Here is a 25,605-nt window from a genome sequence, read left to right on the forward strand (position 1 = left end):
CTTGCTTCCACTCCTCCGGCAGCTGTTCCGTTTCCCAGATTCTGACAATCAGCCGGTGCAGACAGGCAGCCAACCTCTCCGGGCCCATTTTGATGAGTTCAGCTCCAATACCATCCTTACCAGCGGCCTTGTTATTCTTGAGCTGGTTGATGGCATCCTTAACTTCCCTCAATGTGGGGGCAGGTTGGTTTCCTTCATCCGCCGTGCTGACGTAGCCACTTCCTCCGCTGTCGTTACCCTCGGCGCCTGTGTTCTCCGTGCCATTCAGGTGTTCATCGTAGTGCTGCTTCCACCTTTCAATCACCTCACGTCCGTCCGTCAAGATGCTTCCGTCCTTATCCCTACACATTTCGGCTCGCGGCACGAAGCCTATTCGGGATGCATTAAGCTTCTCGTAGAACTTTCGCGTTTCTTGTGAACGATGCAGCTGTTCCATTTCTTCACATTTCGCTTCTTCCAGGCGGCGCTTTTTGTCCCGAAATAGGCGGGTTTGCTGCTTCCGTTTTCTTTTATATCGCTCCACGTTTTGTCGTGTTCCTTGCTGCAGCATTGCAGCTCGCGCTGCATCCTTCTCCTCCAAAACCTGCCTGCATTCTTCGTCGAACCAATCGTTACATGTCCTCCTTTCCACGTACCCGACGATGCTCTCGGCTGCGTTGTTGATGGCTGCTTTTATGTTGCTCCAGCAGTCCTCAAGAGGGGCTTCGTCAAGCTCGCCCTCTTCCGGCAACGCTACTTCGAGATGCTGCGCGTATGCGGCAGCGACGTTCGGTTGGGCCAGTCGCGCTAGGTTATACCGAGGCGGGCGTCGATACCGTACATTGTTGATGACGGATAGTTTTTGGCGCAGTTTCACCATCACTAGATAGTGATCAGAGTCGATGTTAGCGCCACGATAGGTTCTGACGTCGGTAATATCGGAGAAGTGCCGTCCATCGATCAAAACGTGGTCGATTTGTGATTCCGTCTGCAGTGGTGATCTCCAGGTGTATCGATACGGGAGGCTGTGCTGGAAGTAGGTGCTGCGAATGGCCATGTTCTTGGAGGCGGCAAAATCTATCAGTCGTAAGCCGTTCTCGTTCGTCAGCCGGTGGGCGCTGAACCTTCCAATCGTCGGTCTGAACTCCTCCTCCTGGCCAACCTGAGCGTTCAAATCACCTATGATGATCTTGACGTCGTGGCTTGGGCAGCGATCGTACTCGCGTTCGAGCTGCGCGTAAAATGCGTCCTTGTCATCATCAGTGCTTCCGGAGTGAGGGCTATGCACGTTTATGATGCTGAAGTTGAAGAACCGCCCTTTGAGCCTCAACTTGCACATTCTTTCGTTGATCGGCCACCACCCGATCACACGCCTTTGCATATCACCCATCACTATAAAAGCTGTTCCCAGCTCACGTGTGTTGCCGCAGCTCTGGTAGATGGTATGATTACCTCTAAACGTTCGCACCATCGAACCTGTCCAGCACACCTCCTGCAGCGCTACGATGTCGAAACCGCGGATCTTCAGTACATCGGAGAGTATGCGTGTGCTTCCGATGAAGTTGAGAGATTTGCAGTTCCACGTACCGAGTTTCCAATCGCTAGTCCATTTCCGTCGCTGTGGTCTTTGCCGATTGTTCCGGTCCGTATTCTCTCGTTGACGTTCCTGTGCTGATGTGTTTTTACGGCTGGCTTGCAGGGCCTGACAACAACCCCCTAGATTTCCGGAGGACCATTCCCCCTAAATGTTCGGAGGGCCATAGTGCGCAGTTTAGCTTAGAGTCCTTCTCTGGCACTCGGACGATGATCAGCCGCCCCTGACATGGGGAACAGACGCTGTTGTGAGCCGCTCCTAACATGGAGTACAAAGATAGCACGCACAAATCATGGCTACTATGTTTTACTGCATATATCCAGTGATGCCCGCAGAACGGCCCAATAATTATAGCCAAAGTTTTACAACTCATTCAAAAATCAATAACTAATTACTGGAGCGTCCGATTTAAAAACGGTCTTCGGCAAAGTTGTAGCTGACTATTGTATCTCAAAGTATCAACGTAGTTCTAATCCCCAAGAGCACATGGGCAAACACTATGACCGATTGAATGAACTGCTTGCTTTTCCCATAGTAATTCCCATATAAACATCAAAGGGCTTGTGCAGTCTCAGTTTTCATCCGAATGAGCTCAAATTTTGGGAGGACACTCAGAATTTGATCTAAGATCGAATGAGCGGTGTGGAGCAAAAACGATTCGCTCAAAGTACTCTATGTTCTTGGATGTGTCACAACAATTTTGACATTCACAACAATTTTGACATTCACAGCTTGGAAAATCTCTGAACGAACACCACGCTCGTTGAGAACCTACCAGAATTTTTGGCTATGAGCTAGGTGGTTCGAAAATGCCGATATTCATTCCAAGTCAATCATTATGCCAAACGGCCATTATGCCAAACGACAATTATGCCAAACGGCCATTATGCCAAACGACCATTATGCCAAATTACTTTATGCCAAACGGCTTTATGCCAAACGACCTTATGTCAAACGACTTTATGCCAAACGGGGTACAATCGTGGAGGAGGTTTCTGTACCTTTGGAGTGGTCGATAGCAAGGATAGGCTTGAAAATAATTTAACGAAATACATGGTTGCAGATAGAGCCAGAGGCATATCTTGTGGTAATGTTTGAAGTTGTTCGATAATTTGACATCTAGGTACACGTGTAATGTCTTTCGGTTGTGAATGGAAACTTTTATGGACTACTAAGGAACTTACTTCCATTGCAACGGGATACAGCTGGAATCCGCACACTGGAACTCGTTGGCGTAGCAGTCACTCTGCCGCGTTGGATCTTCGCACACGTTCCGATCGTTGGAATCCGGATAGCTGTCGCAATCGAACGTTGCCGTCAGGACCTCCGAACTGGCAATGATGTGCGCACATGGTTCCAGAATTGCTGTTGAAAGTTGGATAATTAGCGATAAGTTTAAAGAGAGCATTGCTCTTATACCAATCCTTACATTTGCAGATTCTTTTGCACGGAGCGAGTGTTCCCATTCGGGTTGGCCGACATTCCGGTTCCAGCACCAGGCAGACAAATTCCGCTACCCGTGCCGAACACTTTGAGTTGATCAGATACTGGAAGTGCTCGTACTCGATGTTGGTGAGCTGGGGATTTTTGAATGTTGTGAGATCGTACTGAAGCACTCCTCGGCACAGTGGGAGAGATGTGGACTTGCAGATGCCTAGATTATCACGAGGAAAAAAAAGAACTTGTGAGTAGAATTACTCCTTCCGTACAAGCTCACCTGCGAGGCTGTCTGTTGGCTTGTGTGCAGTACCTTCTTCGGAAATATTGAATCGTTTCAAACCTTCGGTGGTAATTTCGAACCGGGAGAGTATGGGCAATGTGGGGGACACCTTGGTCCGGTACAGACTGGAATCCGTGGTCGACGAAGTGATGGTAAGGTTTTTCTAGAAAAAGTTTTCGGAGGCAGGACGTAACGGTTAGACGGTTGGGTTAAATTAATAGCGTGGAAGCAGTTTTTTTTTAATGAAAGCATGATGATGGTTGATGGCGTGTTGAGAGTATCAAACTTGAGTCCTAGCTTTTTGAACGGGATTTGAATTATTTACAGTTCTTGAAACATTTTTTCTTGCAATTCGCCTGTTGGTTTGTACTAAAAGCTGTGAAGTGTTCCGAGCATCTGTTTGCGTGACTGTGGAAAGGGAAGTGTCTGTGTAATTCATCATAAAATTTTGCTGTACACCATATTTTCCAGCCACCACTCAGAAGAAAGTAGAAAAACTTTTATCCAACAGCCCAGGGGAAAGCATAAAGCTCTTGTGGTGCATTGCTCAGTGGTTCAATGTTCGGTCTGGGTAGTCAAAAATAAACTATGCACATAAGACCTGCCTACACTCTCCAATAAAGTTAGACTAAATCAGGTTTATACACATTGTAATCGACAATAGGGACACAATTACGCGATACACAGGCCTGTGTTGGTAGCAAAGCTCAAATCTTTAAGCCAACCCTTCTCCAGTAGAGAAGCTAGGTAAAATACAGGACGCTTCGATGCTAACTGACTCTACAATGGCTGGCTCAATTTTCAGTACCGTAATCCGGGGTATCATTGATCAGCGGGGTAACATTGATCGGAATGACCCATCTCATAAAAAGTTCACATTATCATTTATTGATGGGACATTTCCAAATCATGAATGGTGCTTCTCTTTCTTATATTCATCAGCTAAAAAAAGTGAAGATTTTTTCGAAAATTGCGTTTACCTTATGCGTAAATTTGGCAACTTTTCGAAACAATGATTTCAATGGTTAAGGATGACACTACCAAACATCCATGTCTCACATAAGTTCTGTAAATGATATGAGCAAGGAAAATGCGGTTCTTACTAAAAACGGCATCGCCGAAAACGATTCCGCTGTCAAAACTTTCATAAGTATGTTCAATTAGGCAACATTACCGAATTACTGTTAAGAATGTAACTTTCCCTTAGGAAATTGCCTACCTTTAGGCGTATTCCGTGGTTCGAGATGTTTTTAATTTTAAAATAACTCAAAATATAAATGACTTGTAAGCATTTGGCCTTCATATTCGGCTTCAGGGGCCATTATTTTAGTAGGTAACGACATTTTCAATATTACCGAACGTTGTTCACATAGGTGATCAATGTTACCCCATATCAGCTAAATAAAAAAATCACTTAAAACATTTTTTTTAACATGCTTAAACCTTTCAAAAAACAAAATGAAGTATGTAGTCACGAGCTATGAGTGGCAGTACTTGTTTTAAAAATATATAATTTGCAACTATTGCATTTTTGAACCAAATATTTAAGAAAAATTAAAAAAAAATGATCAATGTTACCCCGGATTACGGTACCTAATAAAATTTCAATCTTGGCAACGCTAGCCTTTCCACTTGTTCATTTCATTGCAAAAATCTTCTATAGATTCCCTTTACCTATGAGTCGCATGACCGCTATAGCCATAACATACGCTTTGTTAATACTTAAAAAGATTCAAACATTCTGAACCACTGTGCCGTGCAAAGTTTCCCCATAATGGAAAAAAATGTGGAGATCTCAGAGCTCCTAGATCCCATCACACAGCGGGAGAGCGAAGAAATTAAATATAATTGAAACAATAAATCACTTCTCTCTGCTTCTCAAGTTTCATCAATTGTTCGTTCAACATCCTCAACAGCCGCTCGTCCTCTTCGATGGGAACGCCAAAGTTATTTTGATGACCTGAAGTGAATCCGAACGAATGGTGTGAGCCACCTTCGCCCTCTTTTTTTGATCCCACCTGTCTCCTGTCGTTGGAATCGAATCCAGCAGCATCATAAGCCCGGGTCGTGTGCTCGTTGACGGCGTCTTCAAACACTTCGTCATCGTCGAAGTTAACTCGGGCCTTGGTGTAGTCCTTCAGGGAAATTGTGCTGGTCTTACGAATCGGAGCCCGGGTCGTACTGCTGCTGGTCACTTTTTCCACCGTGGCCGGAGTTTCTTCACTCAAGCTTTCATGCTCCGTGGATGTCCAGAGGTTTTGTCCTTCGTTACGATTTTGTTCGGTCTTTTTGACGAAAATTGCCAGCAAATCGTTGTTGAGGCCGAACGAAAACTTCGAGTTCGGCGTCGAACCATCTTTGGCGAAACCGATGCCCTTGTCTTTGTGATCCCTGCCGAAGGTGGTGACAGGGCCGCTGTCCAAATCATTGGCATTGGTAAAATCGTTGAAATCGATGGACAGGTTCTCTTCCACATCGTAGATGCTGTGCTCTCCCAACAGTGAACTGCTCATGATATCCCTATCTATAGAAAACGAAAGTCCAAGTTCAATTAGGCATATGATGTTCAATAATGGGTGGTATGAATAAAATACGATTAACTTTACAACATGTAGCATCTACTCAAAAACAAAATCCCCAAAGTTTACTAAACTGTTGGTATAATAAAACACTTTTCACATGTGTTTAGCACATTTAGAGTGAAAAATGAATATAATTTGTGTGGCGCGTAAGAAATTTCAAACCACTACCCTCCCGCTTAACCTACGTAATTGATGGACGACCCCTAGACAGAATTGTCGAAAGAAAATCTGTTTTGAAGTGTTTTCTTTGGCAACATTCCCATAAAAACAGTGATAGAAACATAATGTAGACGACAGGCATGGCTGGCCGTCAATCCTTACAATCCTTCTCGAATCCCTCCGAGAGCTTTGGCGAATGCTTTTTAAATCCTTCAGAAATACTTTGGGAATCCTTCAAGAATCATTTTGGAATCCTATTAGGATACTTTGGGAATCCTTATGAATTTCTTCCGGAATACTTCAAAAATCCCTTTTCGGAATAGATACTGCTAGAAACCTTTTGTTATACTTCTAGTATCGTTTCAGGAATGCCTTCTGAATCCTTCTGGAATCCTTGGTGAACCCTTCCAAAATACTTCGGGAATCCTTGGAAAATCATTCAGAAACCGTACCGGAATGATTCCGGAACGGAATTCTTTACGAATCCTTCTGTAATCTTTGGATATTTTTTTCAGAATCCATTAGCATTAGCATTAAGCATTTCGCACAAATTCGTAGATGGTACAGTCCTAGACCATTGTATGAGGGTTGCCTCCTTCCCGTCAGTCAGAAATTTGAGACTAACCTCTAACTCTCAGACAAGATTGACGCATCCTCCAACAGTCGAGAGCTGTCCTGGCCACGTCCTTGCGAAAGCTGGGGGAATGGGAAAGGATGATTGACTGAACACCTACTTAAGAAAGATGCGGAGAACTCTACGACCTCTCATAGGTGTTACGGGATGTTGTGTTGATGGAAAGGGTAGTGTCATGTGATACGTTTGGTAGACGTTGGCAGACAAATGAATTATTTACGCATTGCAATCATATGCCGCAGTGATGCATTTGAACGCGTTCAGTTCGCGTTCCAGTTCAATTTTTTGAACGCAGCGATCAAGTAGGCTTGAACATTGAGCAGTTCAAAAATATGAACCCGTGCGAGCCAAAAAATGAACCCAATTGACTTTTCTTGATACACGACAAAAATCAATGTCAAAGTAAAGTTTAGATATTTAAAACAGCAAGAGCAGCATGATTTTTATGTTTATGAAAATTTAAGACGATCAATTCATTAATTTCTCACGTAAGAGCTCCGATCATAATTGTGAACTGAACGGGCCGTTCTTGAGCAGCGGCTGGCTCTTGCTCGGAAGTTCATTGTCTACTGCGTGCTCGTGCAAATTTGGCTCGGGCTCCGTTCACTTTTGGCTCGCGTTCAGTTCAAAATGCATCACTGATATGCCGCTGATTAGAACAAACTCACCAAATTCCTCTTTCGAAGCTCCTCTGTAATCCGCCGCAATTCTCAAAGTAGTATCCAAACACTTCCGCAGCCGTCCGTTCAGCTGATCGAAGTCGGTGTTTCCCAATTTTTTTCTTTTTTCCACAATATTTTATTTAAAAGCGATCCAAACACGTGTAAAACCGTAAGGAAAAAAGCTGATATTTTCACCGGCCAAATTATGAAGAAAAAAATCTGGATATTTTTTTCAGAATTTACTCATATGATATTTTGAACTACCTGTCATTGAAGTTGTTTAAAATACTGGATTTATATTATTCACATGAATTTTTAACTATGAATTATCAAACTTTTTAGTGTTGTAACCTACGAAGCATGCTAAATCAGACTTAAACTTTCATGTAAGATATAGTTCGGTTCAAATCGCACGATTAAATTTTTATTAAATCGATATTGCATTTTCAACAGCCAATACATTAAAAACTTGACGTGATATGATTAATTGATGAAAATTTAAGAGTAATTTAAGTGGTGTGAAAAACTGGAATAAAAGAAGCTCATGCCTGTCAGACCGGCTTTCAAATAATTTCACATAAGTTCGGCAAAAATAATGCTGTCGCAGAGTTACAGTAAATTTGTTTGTTTTCACTGATTTTTTACCGGTAAAATAGTAAATCTCAAGGGTTTTGTCGATAATATAGATCACTGGAAAATCTGTAATTTTGTTATTACAGTTCAAATTCGGTGATTTATTTCACAGGATATTACGATTTACTCTAAGTTTATAGCAATATTTTGCTGCCTGAGACTAAGCACATTTTGCAGTGTTATTTGAAATCAATCGCATTTCGTGCCGTATTTATTTCAATTAATGACGACTTTGTTTGCTCAGTCTTGAAACATGCAACTGGGTTAAGGTAACACCACAAAGAACCATCTGAATGTGTTCATTGGAGTGTTTTAATAGAGAAATACTGTGAATTTAACGTTTCAGTTTTGCCGATAATAGATTATGCTGAAGTAGTAAATTGATCTTCCTCTTAGGAACATGAATTTTTACTACATATAGTGACTCAAACTTATATTCGTACTTAAGGGGAAGTAGGCCGTCACTGCAATTTGCACTCTTCTTTAATAATTGTTGTTAAATTATGTCACAATTACAAATTGATGAAAATCTGTTGGCATTGCGCTGATGTGGTTGAAAATGTATCAGCATGTAGTGGAAAGCCACTCTAATTAAGATTGATAATAACATCAAATCATATTTTACATCGAATTTAAAGTACTTGACCCATAACTAAGGTCGCAGGTGTCAGCCATTATTCGGCAATCATTTTTTTTTTTTTCATTTACTTCTTGTTTGGAAAAAAATGTAAAAGTTGGGGTTTTTTTTCTCAAAATTCAAACATACATAGCTTGAATTAAATATCAATGTTCCTTATGATTGCTAAAGTATTTTATATCATAGTTCGGCTGCACTAGAATTCATTTGGATAATTTATTATTGGACACATTAAAACACAAGTAAATTGATCAAAAATATTATTTTTTGCTGCAATTTTTTTAAGCTAAGCAGTTACGTACTTTTTTAATCGCATTGCTTAACCTTTACGTACCCAACGTCTGTTTTTGAGGATTTTAAAATCTTCAATAAGCTGTTAAAAAGTTATTATACAACTTTTTTTTAGAAATCTATGTCATGCGATCCAGATTTGTCTCAATTTGCAAGGTCCGCCAAACGGAACCGGTTCAACTTATGATTTCAGAGTTATTCCGGATTCTGTTAGGGTCAGAACTTGCCGAAATATGATTTTTTTAAAAATATTTTTCAACACTTTTTAACTGGCGCTTTCCCATATTTTTTACAAAATCACGATATATACAACCATGTACAATCAAGTGTTTGTGATCTCTGATTTTTAAAAATATTTTTCAACACTTTTTAACTGGCGCTTTCCCATATTTTTTACAAAATCACGATATATACAACCATGTACAATCAAGTGTTTGTGATCTCTGTGGATATGAAAATCTGTACATCAAATTCGGAAAGCCCTATGAATGTGCTACGTGGCACGAGAGCGTTCAAGAGCAGCAACTCTGCATAAAATTGGTATCAACAGTGATCTGTTATTAGCGTTGCAGTCAGTGTAAATCAAAAGCTGATTCATTTCAAATGTCCGACGTTTCGATGTATTTAACACTTTTTTCAGGGATTAGAAACAATAGCTTTTGATTTACTTTCGAAACCAATCAGCTTTTGACTTACACTGACTGCAACGCCAATAAAAGATCACTGCCAGTTCTCTCAGTCGATAGCATTCCTCCGAATTGGTAATAACTTTCATATTATCTGGTAATGCAGCCTTTAATAACCTAATTGTAATCTATTGGACCATTGAACACCCCTTTGGTTGCAAACATAGCACAGAAAATAAAAAAAATATTCGCCTCTGTTTCTTAATCAGAATGAGAGTGGGTCAGCGAAGTTACAAGTGTTGACACACAGTGATCGGCGCCAAACAGTGGGTGGTGTGTGTTTGTCTTGTATTCGTTCATGGCTCGTTATCTTCCACGAACGATAAATGTCACGCGTGTTGTATGAATGTAGGCGGATTTGAATTTATTTGGCTTTACATCAATTGTCTTGATAAAGCCTCGCCAACAATATTTCGCCAATTCCCTCGGTTCATGGCCGCTTCTCTCCATCCTCGACTGTGACCCACGCTCTCCAGGTCCTGGTGTACCTGGTCAATCCACCTAGCTCGCTGCGCCCCACGCCTTCTTGTTCCGACCGGATTCGTGGCGAACACCATCTTTACAGGGTTGTTGTCCGGCATTCTTGCAACATGCCCTGCCCAGCGTATCCTTCCAGCTTTAGCTACCTTCACGATACTGGGTTCGCCGAAGAGTTGAGCGAGCTCGTGGTTCATCCTTCGCCGCCACACGCCGTTGTCCTGCACGCCGCCGAAGATCGTCCTTAGCACTCGACGTTCGAAAACCCCAAGAGCTTGCAAGTCCTCCTCGAGCATAGTCCACGCCTCATGCCCATAGAGGACTACCGGTCTTATGAGCGTTTTGTACATCGTGCATTTGGTGCGGGGGTGAATCTTTCTTGACCGCAGTTTCTTCTGGAGCCCATAGTAGGCACGACTTCCGCTGATGATGCGCCTCCGTATTTCCCGACTAACATTGTTGTCAGCCGTCAACAAGGATCCGAGGTAGACGAACTCGTCCACCACCTCGAAGGTATCCCCGTCTATCGTAACACTGCTTCCTAGGCGGGTCCTGTCGCGCTCAGTTCCGCCAACCAGCATGTACTTTGTTTTCGACGCATTCACCATTAGCCCGACTCTTGTTGCTTCGCGTTTCAGGCGGGTGAACAAATCTGCCACCGTTTCAAATTTTCTCCCAATAATATCCATGTCGTCCGCGAAGCAAACAAATTGTCCGGATCTCGTGAAAATCGTGCCTCGACTGTTAAGTCCGGCTCTCCGCATGACACCTTCAAGCGCAATATTGAACAACAGGCACGAAAGTCCGTCGCCCTGTCGTAGTCCCCGCCGAGACTCGAACGAACTGGAGTGTTCGCCCGAGATCTTCACGCAGTTTTGCACACCGTCCATCGTTGCTCTGATCAATCTTGTGAGCTTCCCGGGAAAGCTGTTCTCGTCCATGATTTTCCATAGCTCTATGCGGTCGATACTATCGTATGCCGCCTTGAAATCGATAAACAAATGGTGTGTAGGGACCTGGTACTCACGGCATTTCTGGAGGATTTGCCGCACGGAAAAGATCTGGTCCGTTGTCGAGCGGCCGTCGATGAAACCTGCTTGATAACTTCCCACGAACTCGTTTGCTATAGGTGATAGACGACGGAAGAGAATCTGGGATAGCACTTTATAGGCGGCGTTTAGGATGGTGATTGCACGATAATTTTCACACTCCAGTTTGTCGCCCTTTTTGTAGATAGGGCATATAACGCCTTGCTTCCACTCCTCCGGTAGCTGTTCCGTTTCCCAGATTCTGACTATCAGCCGATGCAGACAAGCGGCCAACCTGTCCGGGCCCATCTTGATGAGTTCGGCTCCGATACCATCCTTGCCAGCGGCTTTGTTGTTCTTGAGCTGTTGAATGGCATCCTTAACTTCCCTCATCGTGGGAGCTGGTTGATTTCCGCTGTCCGCTGTGCTGACGTAGCCATCGCCTTCGCTGTCCTGACCTTCTGTGCCTGTGTTCTCTGCGCCATTCAGGTGTTCATCGTAGTGCTGCTTCCACCTTTCGATCACCTCGCGTCCGTCCGTCAAGATGCTCCCATCCTTATCCCGGCACATCTCAGCTCGCGGCACGAAGCCTTTGCGGGATGTGTTGAGCTTCTGATAGAACTTCCGCGTTTCTTGAGAACGGTACAGCAACTCCATCTCTTGGCATTCCACCTCTTCCAGGCGGCGCTTTTTGTCCCGGAATAGGCGGGTTTGCTGTTTCCGCTTCAGTCTGTATCGTTCCACGTTTTGCCGCGTACCATGCTGCAGCATTGCAGCCCGCGCTGCATTCTTCTCCTCTAAAACCTCTTGGCACTCCTCGTCAAACCAATCGTTTCTTGAGCTCCGTTCCACATATCCGACAACGCTTTCGGCAGCGTCGTTAATGGCTGCTTTGACTGTCCTCCAGCAGTCCTCAAGAGGGGCCCTATCGAGCTCGCCCTCATCCGGCAACGCTGCCTCAAGATGCTGCGCGTACGCATTGGCGACATCCGGTTGTTTCAGCCGCTCGAGATTGTACCGGGGCGGGCGTCGGTACCGTACATTGTTGATGACGGATAGTTTTGGGCGCAGTTTCACCATCACCAGGTAGTGGTCGGAGTCAATGTTGGCGCCACGATAGGTTCTGACGTCGGTTAGTCGGAGAAGTGCCGTCCATCGATCAAAACGTGGTCGATTTGCGATTCTGTCTGCTGAGGTGATCTCCAGGTGTACCGATACGGGAGGCTGTGCTGGAAATAGGTGCTACGAATGGCCATGTTCTTGGAGGCGGCAAAATCTATCAGTCGTAGGCCGTTCTCGTTCGTCAGCCGGTGGGCGCTGAACTTTCCAATCGTCGGTCTGAACTCCTCCTCCTGGCCAACCTGAGCGTTCAAATCTCCTATGATGATCTTGACGTCGTGGCTTGGGCAGCGGTCGTACTCGCGTTCGAGCTGCGCGTAAAATGCGTCCTTGTCATCATCAGTGCTTCCGGAGTGTGGGCTATGCACGTTGATTATGCTAAAGTTAAAGAATCGGCCTTTGATTCTTAACTTGCACATTCGTTCATTGATCGGCCACCACCCGATCACGCGCCTCTGCATATCACCCATCACTATAAAAGCTGTTCCCAGCTCGCGTGTGTTGCCGCAGCTTTGGTAGATGGTATGATTACCTCTAAACGTTCGCACCAATGCTCCTGTCCAGCACACCTCCTGCAGCGCTACGATGTCGAAACCGCGGGTCTTCAGTACATCGGAGAGTATGCGAGTACTTCCAATGAAGTTGAGAGATTTGCAGTTCCATGTACCGAGTTTCCAATCGCTAGTCCATTTTCGTCGCTGTGGTCTTTGCCGATTGTTCCGGTCCGTATTCTCTCGTTGACGTTCCTGTGCTGATGTGTTTTTACGGCTGGCTCGCAGGGCCTGACACCAACCCCCTAGATTTCCGGAGGACCATTCCCCCTAAATGTTCGGAGGGCCATAGTGCGCAGTTTAGCTTAGAGTCCTTCTCTGGCACTCGGACGATGATCAGCCGCCCCTGACATGGGGAACAGACGCTGTATGTAGGCGGATAAAAGGGATAAATTTATGGCTCGTGTGTCAAAAATCGTTGAATTTTCCAAAGCCTGTTTTCAATGGACAAATAAAATCCACATTTAATGTTTATCTAAAAAAACTAATTAATTTTATTTTCTATTTAACTACCAAGTGTTTATTTTATTTTCTATTCAACTGTTGGTGCGAAATGCAGAGCTGGCTACCCTAGATGACAGTTAACGTTGTTTGGCTCTTCCGATTGAGAGATTTCTATACATTCTATACATGTTGAGGAAGCTATAGTGAATTCACTAGTTATTGAAATAAATACAGGTTTGAAACCAAATACATAGGCGTAAAGGAGCACTGTTAATTGTAAGTGGAAATATCATTACATATATTATAATTCAATATATAAAAATATTTGTAGTTCAAGCTGATCGTTAAAAAGTAAGGTGTTTTGATCTGCTGTGAAACACGGTGCAATCAAAGACAAATTAAAGACCTCCATGTCCCTTGCAATTGCCCAAAATTTCATGGCTCATAAGGTAATCTAGAATGCCGTGAAAAGTGTACTGCGATCCGTCAAACTTGGGTACCTTTTGTACTACAGGGGGACCAAATGCAGTACTAGAAGTGGTACCCAATCTGAGCTCAAGTAAGACGGACCTGGTGCAATGCTTGTGGTTGAACCATCGCAACAATTATTATAAAGTTTAATTATATAAAAATGTTATTGTCGTAATTGCAAAATACACTTTATTCAAAATGATGAGAACAACCAGAAATATTTAAGTAAAAAGTATATCAGTATGAGTTGGCAGCAAATATATGCAGTATATATGGACAGTATGGTATAGGGTACCTAGTTTGTATTATAACAATGTTCGCAGTTTAGATTATCTCTAGAAAAAATATCCTTTCTTGCTTGCAGTCATATAAAGGACATTTCTCATCCCTGCTGGGTAGTGCTTCGTGAAGCCCAAGAGGGATTCCACGGAGGCATGCAAGTCGATTCTGATCGACCATTTCAAAAATATCTGAAACTTTGCACAGTTTTTCAGTTCCATCAAAATCGTCATTTTCCGATATCAAATCTTCAAGTTGAGTCACGACTAACTTTTCAAAAGGGTGTATGTGAAAATGGTTCAAAAATATTCAAAAAGCTGCACAGCAAAAACGGTTCGTTCGATTGTTAGACAACTAAAGAAACAAAGTTAGACAACTAAATAAAGATTCCAAAAAAAATACACACAGTAAAAAAAAAAATATTTTTTTTGCATTAAAAACATCATTTTTGTCACAAAAACACAAATATCTCAAAACCCTATCGGAATACCAACGTAATTTTTTGAGGGAAAACGGTCCATTATATTAGCTATCTACCATAAAAATTTGGTGATGGTAAGCCAATAAACAAAAAAGTTATGACATTTCAAATATTTCACAAATTTGACACTTAGTGAAAATTTTTTTTTTTTCATTGTTAATTTTTTTTTAGGACCGCAGTTTGTTGTTGAATTTTTTGTTAAGAGTACCACATGAGGTTAACAAGTTGTTTTCATGATATTTTATTTAATTATTCATAACTATTATAGCATCTATTAGAAAGTTAGACGCGATCCAGTGTTGTGATCTAAAGTCTTGATAGTGTCATATTTTTTATTGTACGTAACTGAAGAAAAATTCTCTCAATAGTGTTGAAACCTTTTGATAAAAGAAACCTATAAGAAATCTAATATTGAAGACAAAAGCTACAAAAAAAGTTTTCTATACAGGTATACGACTAGTTTACCTGCAAAAAGTTTACCTCGTAGAGAACAAGGCGGGTCTATACCCAGGTGATCTAGTATACGTAAAGCAGGTCGGTTTTCTCGGCGCTGGTTTTCTCCACAAAGTCAAAATCTGTTTACACCTGGGTATAGACCCGCCTTGGTAGAGAATAGACTTTGTTAATCATATTTGGGAGAAAGCGAGTAACTTCAACAACATCAAAAACATGATAGGTACATACCATGAACATACTCACGAAAAAGCTAAAAATATACTACCACTATGGTTATAAAAGATTTAATTGTAAAATTTTTCTTCAGTCAAGCAAACGACACCAAACTAGTCAGTAAAAACTTAAAAGTGATTTTGTTTATTAAAATCTAACGAGCAACATGAGTAGTCGCTTTCTCAACTGTTGCAGGCCGTTTGCAGAAAAAAAAAGTGTTCGAAAGAGCTACGAAATCTCACCGAAAGCACCATAGATAAACTGAAAGCGGCTGGTTATGCTCCAATGTCTACATTGAATACAAATTTACGCATTTGTACGTCCTGCCGTTTAAACGTTGACAAACGGGCAATCTGTACATCATCGGTGGATCAGGTTGCAGGAAGTTCGAAAACAACAACAACTGAGGAATTACTAGATGCACCGACAACAACTGAAGAGTTACCAGAATGATGACGAAAATATTAAGGTAGGTTTTTCCTCATTTGCAAGCCTTCGTCCAAGGCAATGCAAGCTTCTATCCAATTCAGGAACACATAATGTTTGTGTGTGCACAACACACGAAAATATTAACCTAATCTTACATAGTTTGAAAAGAATCAATTTATCAAAGGATATTAAAATGTTAACTGGTAGTCTTTTGTGTGAAAATACAACATCAAATTGCTATCTACGATCTTATTCGGATTGTCCAGATTCTTCATCATTGGAAAATACTTTATTCGCTGAGTTTGAAGAAAATTATATTGATCAGTTATCATTTGAGCAATGGGTGACCACGGATAGGTGTGACCTAGAAACTATTGTAAAACCTGTAGATGAGTTTGTGTCATTTTTTTGCTTGAAATTAGAAAGTTTAATTCCTCACGACTTTATTAAAACAGAGCAATCCCGCTTTTTAAAAAATACGAAAAATACATTACAAGATGGTGAATTTTTAGTCATTTGTGATTTTTTCTGAAAACTATAGCTTTGTATTGCAAGATGAAGTGCAGTCCCATCACTGGAACGTACAACAAGCTACAATTCATCCATTCGTTATTTATTTCAATGGAAGTACGCAAATTGAACATTTTAGTTTTATTGTAATTTCCGAAGATTTAAGACACGACTCAGTATCTGTAAATTTGTTCATTGCCAAAATGATTAACTTTTTACGCGTTGATAAGGATAAAGAAATCAGAAAGATATATTTCATGTCTGATGGAGCAGCATCGCAGTACAAAAACCGTAAGAATTTTTCGAGCCTATGTCAATTTAAATCAAAGTACGGAATTGATGCAGAATGGCATTTCTTTGCTACGTCACATGGCAAAGGTCCTTGTGATGCTATTGGAGGAACCATAAAGCGCATGGCCACAAGAGCAAGTTTAGCCAAAGAACGTGAGCATCCAATTAAAACTGCAAAAGAACTATTTGATTGGGCGAATCGCAGAAAAGAAGAAGATTTAACAAAATTATCATTTTGTTTTACTACTACTGAAGAGTACGAATTAACGGCATCAGAGCTCAGCGAGCAATATAATAACGTGAAAACGATCCAAGGAACCCAAAAATTTCACTGTTTCATTCCATTGTCAGAAAATAAAATTAAAGCAAAACTATACTCGAACTGTACTGATAATGATGCAAAACTGTTCGATATTGTAAAAAAATTGAATAACAATAAATAAATAAATAAGTATTAATAAAATGTTTTCATGATCTCATAACGCATACCCAAATCCAAAACTTTTAAAGTTTATATATAACATTTAGAAACTCATCGATCATACTCTAAAAAAAATATCCTGGTAAAAAAAAAAATATTTTCGTGTAATCTGTTAATTCATTTTAATTTATACATATATACATATACATATAATATTTATACATATACATAATATTTATACATATACATAATATTTATACATATAATATACATAATACTAATGAATACATGAAAACGACTTGTTTAATTCACGCAAGGCCCTTAACAATAAAATCAGCAACAAACTGCGGTTCCCGTAATAATTTACACCGAAAAAAAAATTTTTTTTTCTACTAAATGTGAAAATTGTGACATGTTTGACATGTTTGACATTGGTTTACCATCACCAAATTTTTATGGTAGATAGCTAATATAATGGACCGTTTTCCCTCAAAAAATTACGTTGGTATTCCGATAGGGTTTTGAGATATTTGAGTTTTTGTGTCAAAAATGATGTTTTTTAATGCCAAAAAAATTTTTTTTTTCTCAAACGACCGGTTACGGAACATGAGTCCGTTGCTAAAACTACGATTCATTATTAAAAAAAAAACAAGTATTTATCGAGCAAGTATTTGGTTTGTGTTAGTGTCAATTCTATCTCTATTGTGTCTGTTTTTGTGTGATAATATGTATGCAATGTATGCATTATTCCTGTGTAGCATGTATGAATAGAAACCATAGAAACCATAGAAGAATAATGTCGCTGGTGTTCCCTTTGTTCTCGCTCAAAAACATGTTGGGTACATAAGTGTCAAACTGCATACATTTTCGCGTTGACATTTATAGCCCCGCCTATCTCCACCAGCAAAAGATGTTCCTACTACGACGCCAGCGACATTCTTCTTCTATGGTCTATTACTTCTATTCATGTATGCTACCCATCTACATCTGTCCGTTTGTTTACATTATGTGTTGTCATTATGTGGCCCCCTTGTGTTCTGGTGAGCATTATAACAATTTGGTTTGATTTCTGGAATTCAGGTGGAAATGTTAAGATTTTTATGGGACTTGTAGTGACTCTTGATATTGATCGTTGGAATGCAGCAAAGATCCCCTCTGAATCCCAAGGATTTTTACTGAAACTATCAAAATCGCCATCTTATAAAGATTCACAACAGATTACATCTATTCCATCGAAATCTCGATTCCTAATGGAATATTAATCATTCAGATCTGAGTTTTAACGATTGCCACAGGGTTAGAAAGCATTCATAGCCGCAAGCCCATAAATTAACCTTCATCCAGCCAACATAATTTTCACATGCAAAAAAACACACTAAAATGTGCATAACTTTTTTGTTTCTTGATGGATTTTGTTGGAATTTTCAGAACTTCCCGAAAAACTCTTTTAATTTATGGTCCAGGAAACTTGGGAATATGGTCCAAGTGGTTCCGGATTGTCTTGGGGTACCAAAATTGGCCATCATCCATTCAACGGATATCTCCAGACTCAGATGAGTTGTTCAAGAGATCAAGGGCTTTCCGGCAGTAGTAAGTCTGATTCGGTGGCGTAATAAGTCTAATAGGTGGCGCTAGTGACGAATTTTCTTCAATTTTCTATATCTCAAGATCCTGATGAGCTAGAAGGTTGGTGTCTTCGGCAAAGTTGTTCAGTAGATCAAAGGCTATTCGGCAGTTATAAAACTAATTGAAAATTTATCCGCTAGGTCACGTTTAAATCTCAATTGCTCATTGTGGAGACTTGAGTGTCAGTATACTAAGACTGGTTGTTCAATAGGTCAAGGGCCTTCTGAAATGGAAAACGAAACAAATATACATTTGCTATATGGTGCTAGTAACAAATTTTCTCCAATACTCTGAATTTGGTGATCCTAAATAGCTAAAAAAGTGGTGTTTCTACCAAACAGTTCAGAGCCCTAATATCTGTCTGATAGTGATAAAATTTATTCAAATTTTGTTCCCCAAATATAACTAGTGATATTTTCAGTGAACTTATCCAATTCAACAACATAATAAGCAATAACGTAAGTTTCTCGGCAAATAATTTTGGATGGCTGAAATCTTCCTAATAGGGATCAAGTTGGTTTGAGTTTTAGTGGTGCCGCCGTATTTTTTAAAGAAAAAAACGCTAGAATTTCAGTTTTTTAGGCATTTTTTCAGGCAACAATAATCGTTTTTATAACAATACATCCGAAATGCTATAGACGACGGTCTAGGTGCTCAACTTGCTGCTCTACGCTAAGGTATAAAGCTAGAGCAATCTGAGTACACGTAAACGGCATAGTAAAAACTAGTAATCCCTTTTATAGAAGATAAGCGAATGTAAAATGGAATGATTTGGCAACATACCAGCAGTGCTGAGTTTTCTCGGCGTCGAGAATAATATTGTAACACGGACATGACTTCCTCATTGCTAAAAAGTGTATTTTGCTTCGTTATAGATTGTTATTGTTCGTTATTGAGCTACATTTCCAACTAATAAACAACAAAAAAGAAAAGTGGAAAATATTTCATTAATGTTGCTCTATGCAAAACAACTTTTACCGAAATATTTTCAAGCGGATTACATTACTTCCCAAGAAAAGTTCAAAACAAACCTACCGCATGTTTGCTTACGCTTTGACAGTTCTAGCTGCTCGATTGGCTCACACCTTAACAGCAATGTCAGCTTCCGCGAATCTCTCTTATAAAGGATTACTAGTACAGTGTCACTGATAACAAAACTTGTTGAAAATTTCTTTGAGTTATGAGTTAAGTTATTAAAAACATTCATGAGTCGATTTTCCTTAACTCGATATCGACAATATTTATTTACTGGAACTGTGTGAAAAGTTATTTCCATAAATAATCAAAATGCAAAGGGATTCCTGTACCGAAAGATTCGATACTCAACGCGTAGTGCTTCTATATATGCACTTAAATCAAAAAGTTTTATATGGCATGATTTCGTATGGCCGAATTCGTCTAATAAACTACAGTCAACTCTCCACAACTCGATATTCTGTAACTCGATATACTCTTTAAATCGATGGACTTTTCGGTCCCTTCATATTTTCATACATCGTGCTCTCTCCATGAATCAATATTTACATAACTCGATATCTCTACTACTCCATAACTATATATTTCTACTTGTTTTTAATTATGGATCGTAGTTTACGGTCAACCAGCCGAGTGGAAGTTTAACAACTACCGAAAAGCTAAACATTACATATAATTTGCAATTGTATTAGATGGACAAATTGATGTGAAGATTTGCGAAAAAGTTACACGTCTTCTCAGTGAGAATCGAACTCACGACTCCCCGATCTCTAGTTGGGGCGCGTTACCACTACGCCATGAGAGGACTCATGAACGCAGAAGTTAACCTAAATTCGATTTCAGCTCAATAATCACGTGGTCCTCTTTCGCAAAGTGCACCTCTTTCGGAAGAATTAGATGCCCATCCAAACACAACGCTTTCTATATATATCCAATGCCAAGGCCAAGGTATGTGTATATAACGTAAATCCTCATAAACGATTTTTTTTTATTCAAAAGTTTTGATGTTCGAGAAATTTGTGGTGAAATAAAAAATGAAACGATTTAAATTATTTTTCTCCACTGTAAGTATTGTCGTATCCGGTAGTTTATTCTAAAAAAAATTGGAATTTATCAGGATTATAGGATAGCAAAAATCCTAGCATCGCAGTCTAGAAATATCAACTGTAGACAACAACCTTCCAGCGGATAAATTATCAATCAGATTTTTCACCGCCGCATATACAGTGCCAAAAATCTTTATGGTACCCAACCGTGACAAAATAGGACGTTTGTTTTAATTGAAACTTCTATTACCGTGAAAATGACCACGAATTAAATTTACCTATTTTGAAAATGGTGGCCCACAGAAATATCGAGATTAACAGGATTGTTGGCTGACCCATGATCCATTTTTTGTATATGTATTTCCGTATTCGAACCGTGCCAAAATCAAAAAAACTTTCTTAATATCTGTTTCTAGTGCCACCTAGCGAATAATTTCCCAATCACTGCCAGGTAGCTCTTGGTCTAATAAACAACGTTGGCGAAGTCACAAACCTTCTAGCTTATCAGGATTTCTAAATAGAGAAGAATGAAGAAAATTTGTCACTAGGGCCATCCAGCGGATAAATACTGATTTAGACTTATAACTGCTGGATAGCCCATGATCTGCTGAACAACTTTGCTGAAGACACCAACCTTTTAGCACCTCTGGGTCTGGAGCTATCCGTTGAATGGATGATGTGGCCAATTTCGGTACCCCAAGACAACCCGGAAAAACACCGGAACCACTTGGACCATACTCCCAAGTTTCCTGGACCATAAACTAGAGTTTTTCGGGAAGTTCTTGAAATTTCAACAAAATCCATACAGGAAAAACAAAAAAGTTATGCACATTTTAGTGTGCTTTTTTTGCATGTGAAAAGTATGTTGGCTGGATGAAGGTTAACCCTAATCCCAGGTCGCCAGGTTTCCCTAAACTTTTACTGGACTTAAATTTTCACAAGAGTCCTAGAACAACTAATGCAATGCAATAATTATTTCGGAAATTGCAAAATGCCATGGGAATGCCAGAATTCTCACGAAAATAAAAAAAATAATTAATGTAATGCCAAACCACAAAAATTACACATTTATACGGAAATTCCTGTATTCTCTCCAGAATCTGATAATTCTCTACGCAATTCTCAGGATAATTTCCAAAATTTCAAAACTTATATCGCATTTTCATAATTTTTACTCAAATGTTAATTATGCTACTTAACTCCTCAAATCACAAAGCATGAGTAGTAGCCTCTGAAGCAGACTACCAATAGCTTGAAGCAAATGATACTTTTATTCATACCAGCACGCTGTTTGTTGCATGTTCGAAAGGTGTATATGTACTATAGTAGTGTTGAATTACTCATACATATTCCACACGTTTTCCACATGTAGAATTATCTACTAAAAATACAGTTAACTCAATTTTACAACGTTTTATTCATACCACCCAAAGCTTGGTTAAAGTAATACTCACCTACAACCAAAAAGTAAACGACTAATCCTAAAAGACTGCTTATCAGCAGCAGTCCGAGGGGCCATTTGATGAAGCGCCATATCAGCTTGAGGGCTTTCCACAGGCAACAGCTCGATTGCGATGAAGGCCGGAAGAAGGAATTCACTGAGGATGCACTGGTGAGGGGGGACTGTGAACCGGCCTTCCAGAAATTGTAACTCTGGCGGCTGGTGTGCAAGTGACTGGGCAGGGAATTTGGTGCGGAGGGGGAGTGCTGGGAGGAGGATGTCGTGTAACCGCTGTACGGTGTGCCCTGGAAAGAAGATGAGAATAATGGGAAATATGTAAGATTACTTTCAATATTGCAGGTTTAATGATGATAATATAAATTTTTAGAACAAGTCTTTAACTGACATTAGAACTCCTGGCGGTCTTCGTTGAGGTTCTGTAGCGAAGAATGTTTTCTCATATTTCAAAGATTTCTGACATTCTTGAGATATCTTAGTCAGATGTGAGAATATTATTACACATTTGTCCCAAAATGCTGCCTTGATGAACATAAGCTCTTACAGGAAGTCTTTCAGACCTGGAGTTCTGATAACTAACCTGAAGTGTACGGTTTGACAGATAACTTTGGTTATTCTAACAATGTATGTTGGAAAGGTTTTTTTAATTTTACAATCAGGCCTTCATGCCAAACAACGTCGAATGTCTTTTCGATGTCTAGAAGAGCAAAGCCTTCAGATTTTTTGGAACGAATCAATTTATATAATCAAAATATAAGATCGGAATTTATATATGATCGTGGTTAATATATATGATTGTAATTCTTACGTCTCAAAGAAATATGCGAGATTAAATTTTACAAAGCAGTGTTCATGACGTCTTCGGATGTACCTAAGAATTCAATACTTGATCCACCTCTATATGGCATCCATTCAGAGAGATGCAACGTATGCAGTTGCATGCAGCTTTGGATATTATTCAACTCGGAGGTTATGACCCATTCTCCTGAATTTAACCAAAGCCACCAGTGCAGTGCAATGCAGAGGAGCAGTAACCAGCCGGGTGCCGGAGGTCGACAAATTTATGAGAATCTGTAGCATAGCCGGTTACATGGCGCGTTGCCCTCCGACAACGTAATGTTTCGACTGGAAGCAGCCATGCATTTTATCGTCGAGGTGTATGCACCACCTTTCGCTGCACCATATGTGCCTTTAGTAATATCCGCAATCTGACGATAGCAGCAGAAACAGGATGTTTATGTTTACATCGATGTTTTACATTCATTTGAGCTATTGGGCTAATTTATTCACGCGCAAATAGCAATCGAAGAATTTCGCGAACCCCGCCACATCCGATAAGGTTAGGTCTCGCGAGGGAACGGAAGACCCGGACCGGCATGTGTTATTGGTGGTAACGTTTTTTTCAGACTGTTTTCTTTTCGGGTGAATGTGATGCAATTTTCATGTTTATTTTGGTGATTTTTTTTTGCGTTGGATTATCAAGGTGGGAGTTGTGGAATGCTCTGTCTGTTGATAGCTTCACGGTGCTTCATTTAGCACAATTACCGAAAAAATATTCATTAAAACATTGAACGCCAGTTTGTTCATATACTTATTCTATACCTTAAGCAACATACATTTTTTATGTAACGCTAAACACCTGCCACCTACGTAATGCTCTTTGTATGAAAATTTTCAAAATATTGTATGAGTCGTACCCCCCCCCCCCATCCTTGTCGAGCGATACTTGATTTGTGGACGGCGTGAGTCTATGAGTCGATTTATCGTTCAACGCTCCGTCATCGTAATCATCGTCATCATCAAAACTTCAAAAGCAGTTTTACTGCTCCAAACTGAACAATTTTTGATGAAAATGTGATCATTGTGTACCTGCAACACGATATACGAATGCAAAAATGGTCAATTAGCAAAGAAAGCTATCAGACAATAAATGTGGAAGTACTCATAAGAACACTAACCTGAGGAGCAGGCTCTGTCTCTGTAAGGACGAAAAGCCAGAAAGAAAAAGAATTGACTTGTTTAACGGTGGAAAAATTAGAGTATTTTGTTGCTTGATCATAAGAACACATTTTTCTAAGTATAACGAAATTTTATAGCGCTTCAATACTATGATTTTTCTACTATAATAATTTAAAGAAGATTACAATCTGTAGACTCAATGACATTTCATTTCTGATTTAATTTTCAACGTAGAGTCAGAAGTAGTAAGAAACTGGATACCGTTTAACAAGCCAAATCTGTTGGTCAAGTTCATGAACCCCTCGTAAGCTATTGACAAAACTATTTTGAGGATTTCTAGATTTTTGACAATACTTGGAAATTTTAGTGCCATAACTTAGGACATGGGACCTTCATTTATGACTAAACAAATGGAGACCATATTGAATTTCATTAGACAAACTGAAATTGCATAGTTATCGCACAAGCCGATATAAATAGTAGTGACCTCTCTCCTCGCCTAAACGAATAGTTTTCATTTGTCATGATCATTTTTTTCGGTATCAGGAGGAAAGTGAAACACATACTCTTTTGTTCTCAGCCTAGACAAATATTTTATTACTAGAACATTCATCTAGGTATTCAAAACAACATAATTCATTTCCATGCATTTTCTCGTTGAGCTCAACGCATTCATTTTTGGGTTGTACCCATTGGTAGAGGGCAAGACATTGGGTGTTTTGGATTCGAACAGCAGCTTTAGAAGATTCAAAGTAATCAAACCAATTATTTGTATATATATATATATATAAGTAAGTGTTTTTAATATATATAAGTGTGGGCCATCCTAGTTAATTATTAATATTGAGATCAAAGGTGCTCCGAAAACTTAGATCAATGTTATAGTCAGACGTATCAAAAATAAGAACAATACAGTTTGAAACCTTATTATTGTTTTTTTTTTTTACATTTTGCGCCATTTTTCACAAGTTGACGCACTCACGCAAGATTTGTTCGTGAATACGTGTGGATGGTCCTTAATCATGATGACCTCATTTGAAAGATTCGGATGAACCTTAAATTATATACTTTTTATTTTGTGACTTATCTATGATAAGATAAAGAGGTTTTGTGCCTGTTTGAGAAAGATTTCGAAATAAAATCTCTATAAGGGGCTTTTCCTTCTTCCAGAATTTAAAGATTAACTTGTGTAAACATTGAATTGAAATCTTAATCAACTTAAAATTATAAGATCATCCACATCGAACAAAGTGGTTACTATTTGTATGAAGTGTACTAAACCTAAGCCTGTGCAAATTTCACGAGTTCTATTTTTTGCTGTCCTCAATTGTCGATTCTTACCATACACCACTAACAGTGAATTCAAAATAATGACAAAATTTGATTTTGATGTAAAAAAAACTTTCAATTTAACAAAACAAAAAAGGTAATAATAGCAAAGATTTAGGTACACCAGGCACGGTGCCCCGACAGACCGTTATTATGCAAAAAAAAATGTCCATTAAATTTGAGCACCTCTGGGCCAATTTTTAAAAAAATCTTTAGGAGGAATCTCGAGAAATCTTGATTTGAAGTTTTTGACTGGAAATTTCAATATAAACCATACAAAAAACTACAAAATCGCTCAAAAACTTGGACAAACTGTTCTTAACAAGTATACAATTGTTACCGTTGTTATAATTAGATATATTTACAACTGACTCATTTTACCGGAGTGGTTTAGGTATGTTTTTTTTTCATAGTTTACTGGTTTAAGTTTAATTGATTGTTGTTTTCCCATTGAAGCCATTGAA

At 39.7% G+C, this 25,605-nt stretch overlaps 1 protein-coding gene across 2 annotated transcripts in view; it reads right to left on the reverse strand.

Moving 5' to 3' along the window:
* Positions 1–25,605, reverse strand: part of LOC5570998 — a 324,672-nt gene that overhangs the window by 14,251 nt on the left and 284,816 nt on the right. The window contains exons 3-7 of one of the 2 annotated variants that reach the window (XM_021851295.1): positions 21,849–22,140; positions 5,312–5,817; positions 3,354–3,456; positions 3,003–3,227; positions 2,758–2,938 (exon numbers count right to left, since the gene is read on the reverse strand). In XM_021851295.1, coding sequence (XP_021706987.1) covers positions 2,758–2,938; positions 3,003–3,227; positions 3,354–3,456; positions 5,312–5,817; positions 21,849–22,140 — 1,307 coding nt within the window. Of the gene's footprint in view, positions 1–2,757; positions 2,939–3,002; positions 3,228–3,323; positions 3,457–5,311; positions 5,818–21,848; positions 22,141–25,605 lie in introns of both variants that reach the window. The other variant, XM_021851294.1, reaches the window with a different exon arrangement.

Source organism: Aedes aegypti, chromosome 3 (assembly GCF_002204515.2).
Source record: "Aedes aegypti strain LVP_AGWG chromosome 3, AaegL5.0 Primary Assembly, whole genome shotgun sequence".
Classification (NCBI taxonomy): Eukaryota; Metazoa; Arthropoda; class Insecta; order Diptera; family Culicidae; genus Aedes; species Aedes aegypti.